The 6,420-nt window shown below is 44.2% G+C and overlaps 1 protein-coding gene across 1 annotated transcript; it reads left to right on the top strand.

Moving 5' to 3' along the window:
• The first annotated feature begins 1,759 nt into the window (after positions 1–1,759).
• On the top strand, positions 1,760–6,019 carry LOC116239994 (taste receptor type 2 member 40-like). The gene is made up of 2 exons (XM_090139690.1): positions 1,760–1,912; positions 5,042–6,019. The coding sequence occupies exons 1-2, from the start codon at positions 1,760–1,762 to the stop codon at positions 6,017–6,019; spliced, it is 1,131 nt and encodes a 376-aa protein (XP_089995816.1).
• Positions 6,020–6,420: the final 401 nt, after the last annotated feature.

Raw genomic sequence — 6,420 nt, 5'->3', positions numbered from 1 at the left:
CTCCTGCATCCTCATCAAAAATTAGAGCTTTGTTTGTGTTGGAAGGGACCCTTAAAGGTCATCTGGTCCAAACCTCCTGCAATGACCATGGACGCTTACAGTTAGATCAAGTTGCTCAGCCTGGTGTTGAACGTACCCACGGACAGGACACCCACCACATCTTTGGGCAATCTGTTCCTGTGCTTCACTACGCTGAACATAAAAAACTTCTAGAATTATATACAGTATAAATGTCCCCTCTTTTAGTATGAAACCATTTCCCCCTTGATCTGCCACAACAGAACTGCTGAAGAATCTGTCCCCTTCTTTCTTATTGCCCCAGTTTAGATACTGAAAGGGCACTAGCACATCTCCTGGGAGTCTTCTCTTGTCCAGGCTGAACAGCCCCAGCTCTTTCATCCTGTCCTCATAGGGGAGGTTCTATCCCTAGGATCACGTTTGTGGTCCTCCTCTGGATGCACTTCAACAGATCCAGGTCTCTCTTGTAATGAAGCCCCAGTAGGGGAGTTCATAGGATCATAGAATCATAGAATCATAGAATGGCCTGCATTGAAAAGGACCACAATGATCAACTGGTTTCAACTTCCCTGCTATGTGCAGGACCGCCAACCACGAGACCAGGCTGCCCAAAGCCACATCCAGCCTGGCCTTGAATGCCTCCAGGGATGGGGCTTCCACAACCTCTTTGGACAGCCTGTTCCAGTGTGTCAATGCTCTCTGTGTGAAAAACGTCCTCTTAGTATCTAACCTAAACCTCCCCTGCCTCAGCTTAAAACCATTTCTCCACTGACCTATCACTGTCCACCCTCTGACAGGAGAGGTGCTTGCCAGCCCTCTGATCATCTCAGTTCCCCTCCTCTGGACCCACTCCAAGAGCTCCACGTCCTTCCTGTGCTGGGGGCCCCAGGCCTGGATGCAGTACTGCAGATAGGGCCTCACAAGAGCCAAGTAGAGGGGGTCAATCAGTTCCCTCTCCCTGCTGGCCACCCCTTTTTTAATGCAACCAGAACACGGTTGGCCTTCCGGGCTGCAAGCGCTCACTGCTGGCTCATGTCCAGCTTCTCCTCCACCAGGACCCCCAGGTCCTTCTGTGCAGGGCAATGAGAGAGGTCTGTCCCACTCTGAAAATGCAGGAAGTTGTAAGTCACAAAGATGATCTTCTCTACAGACAGGTAGAATTGCACTTAAATTTCACTGCATTTGTAATTTAATCAGAGAAAAATGGTAGGCATGTCATGAGTACAACTTCTGTTTCAAACCTCTGCCTTAGCATTAACTGAAGCATTCTCTCAAGCTCTCTCTCACTTTCTCCACTGACTGCAAGGGAAACTACACGACTAGGTGACAGTTTCACCCAGTAACTTCTGCCTGGAACAAGTTACATAAGACAGTATTCACTGTGTGTGTTCACTACTTCCATCTTGAGGGATGCTCCAAAAGTAATGCCTCCTCTTGAATTATGATGGCCCACAGTGCCAAGAGTGGGGGTTGTTGGTACGGCAGTAGAGGCTGAACCTTCACACCAAGATTCCATTCCGTTTTCTTACCGTGGGACAGATGGCAGAAGAGGGGCAGTCTGACAAAACGGTTCTGATATGGAAGAGCATAGGAATGGAAAATAGTGGAACTGAATTCCTACACGTAGAAAAAATGGCACCACTGACATTCTTCAACACTTGCTGAACACTTTCGGAGACCAAAGAGTTGAACGTTAACACAGCAAAGCAGTCGGCGGTGTGTTTCAGCCGTGCTGACAGCGATGAGAAAGACAAGCCGAGCTCTGGATGGCCAGGCAGATTCTGATGAGCGTGGCGTGCAGGCTCTTGTTCATCGCGGGCACAAACACATAGCTATTGGTGCTGACTATGTGGAAACAGCATGGTCTGGGGCTGAGAATATGCTCTACCAAAGGGTGTTGTTGTGCTCTCTGTATCTGTTGTCATTTTCATGGAAATAAGTAGGAGGTAGAACTTCACATTTGGGGCAGCTCAGAAAGAAACCAAAGAGAGAAGCACAAATACCATCTTCAGAAAAAGGTGGGTTGGTTCAGTTTTTCCCAGTGGAAGCTGTCATCTGGCTGGGTCCTGACTGGCAGGGCAGAGCTGTTGAAGAAGGAATCTTCCATCTCCTCAGCTGGAGCTGGCTGATGCCGTGGATGGTAGTGGAACTGAGAAGCACCGCAATTAGCTTTGGGAAATGGGGATTTGCACCTTTTAGAACAACGAATACATCAGCGTGTAACTGGCGAGTCTTGTTCGGGAGGAAAACGTTTCCCGTGGTTGCTTCTCCACGAGAGGGAGCTAGAAGTATCTACGTGGAAATGTCAGCAATACCGCCTGCCAATCCTCGCAGGCTCTCACAGAATCACAGGATGGCCAGGGTTGGAAGGGAACCCTTGAAGCACTTGCGGCATCAGCTGCTGCAGGGAATCTGGTGCTCAGAGCCGCCGGGAACTGCCCTCATCCACTGCAACTGCAAGCAGAAAACAAATTCCCTTCCTCTTTCCCCATATACCTGATATGTACTGTGCCAAGGAATTATTAAAAGCGTAAAGAAATTCTGTTATGGCAGTGGGAAGACACAAGCGTCTCACTGCCATGCTTGAATAATTAGCAAAAATGCAGTGCCTTGTGTGCACGTGTCATTGTGCACATCTGAGACAACAGAGGCAGGAGGCCAAATGGGGGAGCAAGGGAACTAGAAATCAAATATTCAGTGCCTTTCTGTGCAATAAATGGTAGGAATGCTTTCTGCATCGCTGGACTGGATCTGTGAAGCTTTACTTCCTGCAGGCCTACAGGCAGTTACTTACTGACTGATTCAGTCTGGAACACGGGAAGTTCTATGTTAAGGCAAGGAAGAACTTAATCAATGTCAGAGTGTTGCAGCACTGGATCGGGCTGCCCAGAGATGTTACAGAGTCTCCTTTTCTGGAGATATTCTAGACCCATCCCGACACCTACCTGTGTGACCTGCTGTAGGGAAGCAGTTTTAGCAGAGAGAGGAGTTGGGCTCTTTGATCTCATTGATCTCTAGGGGTACCTTCCAACCCTACAATTCTGTGATTCTGTGTGATTCTGGGATTAGTATGCAAGAACAACCGATTTACACTGGGGAAGACAGCAATTAATAGCAGAATTTCAGCACAAACCTGTGCATAAATGATGAATGGAATTGAAAAATGGGTGCCGTGATTCAGTACCTGCATCCAAGGATGCTCTTCTTCCATTTTAGTATTTGTGAGGTACCCATTAAAACTAAGCATGAAAATTACCTGAAATTACAGCCACGCCTTTGAATCACTGGATGACACAGCGTTCAATAGAGATTGTCAAAAAGAATGAACCATATTCAATCACACTACTCTCACGAGCATTATTAGCATTTTAGTGATAACAATTTTTTATATTAAGAATTCAAATATTACTTCATCTTCAATTCTGTTTCTTGTATGTTTTTTAATGTAAACAAGTACAATAGGTACATATGTACAGTGGTGCAATTATAACTTAGCAGTAAATAAATTCATCTATATTGGGAGTTGCATGCTTAGAACCTTTTTACTGATAGGCATGCACAGAAAAACACTTGGAGACCGCTGTCCTAGACAACCATAGATGGCATTGCAATATTTGCAAATTGAACAAGACAAAGAAACACTCTGCAAGAAAATACTTCAAAACTTCTGCTTTGAAATCTGCCCGCATACTCTACTGCACTACTTCCAGAAATCTCTGTGATCTCAATTCTAAAAGTCCTTTGTACTCATTCCTTAGTGTCCTGTCCTACTTATAAGATATCCTTCTCAAGCTTTATCGCTACACCCAAATCAGTTCAATCACAAGAACCCTTAAAATTCTTCTTCTTATATCTGGAAAGCGTTTGAATTCCCTACTTTGAGCAAGTTAGCAGAAGTTTTAAAATATGCACATTCCATCCTGGGGCAGGACACAGACTCTATGAACACTTACGCCGTTTCTCCCACACATCCTTAGTTGTGCTTGTCCGGATTTCAAATTGCTAGGGTGCATCTGGTATTATTTCTTTGCAGGAGAGCAGAGCAATCCTGACATGAAAAAGTGTGCAAGCTTTTGGTAACTTCTCTGTCTTTACAGACGGGATCCCTCTATCTTCTTCCTCTACTAGGTAGCAGTTAGAATCTCTAAGAGAAAGTTGGAAGATCTAGCCTTATTTTCTTCCAGCCAGGATAAATAATCTATAGACCGTTATGCTCCAGCAGAGTGAGTATATAAAAAATAGGCTCTAGAAGTGGAAATCTGTGCTTCTCCATCAATTATCTGGCAGCAATGAGATGCTAATCACTGTAATCTACACCTGTTTCATCATTTGGCTTTCGTGTGGCCGGCCCTTACAGGTATGGCTGAGAGGTAAGGTTCAACCTATATCCTTTGTTTTGTTAGGAAAAGTCAAGCAGCTGCCAAGTTCGCAATGTCTTTCCTGCAAGCCTATGGCCCACCATGAGAATTCTTACTAAACAGTTGCGCATGTGAAGAAAGTTGAATGCTGTTAACTTCATGATGTTGAGCAAGAGCAATTCGATTAGTCTCCTCAAGCAGTTTTTAGAGATTTTGGGGGTTTGTGTACAAAATCTAATTTGCTCTATACTTTCTGAAAATGTCTTCCATTTCTTGCATTTTCTGAGACAGAAATGGTTTTTCCCCTACCCTCACATGTACGTATGGGGTGCAATCCTGACATGAAAAAGCCTGCAGGCTTTGGAAACTTCTCTGTCTTTACATACATAAATTCTGAGGGCTCTGTGAAAACTGACTGAGGATTACAACACAAACTTAAAAATGCATCTGAGCCCTTTAAATTCAAATTCTTTCTCTAATATGAAACGATGGAAAGAGAATCCTTGTCATATTTGCATACTTCGAGATAGCAGCTGGGCTATTTATCATCGAAAATGTAGAATAAAACACATATTGAAGGACTTAATATGAGAGTTTCTCCTCTGAGATAAAGAGGCGATCATGTGATGAGAACATCTAGTTGGGTTCAATACTCCTTAGCATAGCTAGAGCTTTTAGGAGCCGACGAAAAGCGGAGTGAAACTTGTGAGTTCTTAAGAACTGCAACGTCCAGTTTATTTTCCTCTTTTTGTCTACTAATTGCTATAATTGAGTCAGTGATGGGACTTCTAGGAAATGGGACTGTCTTGGCTGTCAGTTCAACTAGTTGCATCAGGAGCAAAATATTGTCCTCCTATGACGTGATTATGATCTTTCTGGGCTTATCCAGGTCCTTTTTGCAGTTCTGGATGATGCGGGATTTCTTCCCCAGTATTTTTTGTCAACTTTCCTTTCATAAAGAAAACTTATTTGTAACTTTCATAGTTACAGGTTTTTATAACTCTTCCAGTTTTTGGTTTGCTGCCTGGCTTAGTGTCTTCTATTGTATCAAGGTCGCCAGTTTTACCCAGTCATTCCTCATCTGTCTGAAGCAAAGGATTTCCAGTCTGACACCCTGGATGCTGACAGCATCATCTCTTTTTTCCTTTGCAACCTCTCTTCCTTTCTCCTGGGATAACTGCAACACACACAGCAACTTCACTACTCCTTTCACCGTGACAAACTCTTCAGAAAGGATAGCCACAAGGAAAACTAAGAGTTTGGTTTTGAGCCTTCTCTGTAACGGTGGTGTAGCTTGGCCTTCAGTAATGTTTGTTTTTTCAAGCGTCCTGCTGATTAGATCTCTGTGGAGGCGCACCAGACAGATGCAAAATAATGCAGGTGGCTTCAGGGATCCCAGCTTAGCAGCTCTTATTGGTGCCATCAAGACAGTCTTCTCCTTCCTCCTCCTGTACATTCCAAATTTGATTGCTTTGATTCTCATTTTATCTGACACTTTCGTGCCTTTAAGCACTGAGGAAGCTGTATGTGTTGTTGTAGTGGCTGCCTGTCCTGCACGACAATCTACGGTCTTAACCTGGAGCAAGCTCAAATTTCGAGAGCTGCTCACCAGCATTTTGCACCACACAGCTAGATGCAGTTGAAAGGCTAGGGCTAGGCTGCTCTTTCCAGTTTAGACCCAAACCTATTGTATCAAAGTCACTGCAGTTACAAAATAATAGAAACATGAAAGAACATATTACTGTTCTTTTGTTCTGTTTTGTTCTTTTGTTCTGTTGTTATTGTGTAGAATGATTGAAATAAATAGCAAGAAAAGGAAGGTGCAAGGGGAAAAAGCAGGGGAGAATGGAAAACCTTTGATGCAGGACAGAGAAGAAATAGCATAGCAAACAAGGAGCAAATCTAGTAGTCTAAAAGCTGAGGGAAGTGTTAGTTTGAGATTCTTACATGCCAGTGCTAGGGGCTGGCTTGCGCTGCCCTCACCTCAGCCCTCACTCAGCTCCCTGTACTCAAGCCTGGTTCTCTGATGAAGCAAAGCTGTCTG

The sequence above is a fragment of the Phasianus colchicus genome, chromosome 1 (genome assembly GCF_987193195.1).
Source record: "Phasianus colchicus chromosome 1, bPhaCol1.hap1.1, whole genome shotgun sequence".
Classification (NCBI taxonomy): Eukaryota; Metazoa; Chordata; class Aves; order Galliformes; family Phasianidae; genus Phasianus; species Phasianus colchicus.
This window is presented reverse-complemented; position numbering and strand designations above follow the sequence as displayed.

Coding starts and splice junctions, on each gene's coding strand:
- LOC116239994 (XM_090139690.1), top strand. CDS start 1,760: ATGAGAAAGACAAGCCGAGCTCTGGATGGCCAGGCAGATTCTGATGAG. Junction 1,913..5,041: donor AGAATATGCTCTACCAAAGG/GTGTTGTTGTGC, acceptor TCCTTAGCATAG/CTAGAGCTTTTAGGAGCCGA.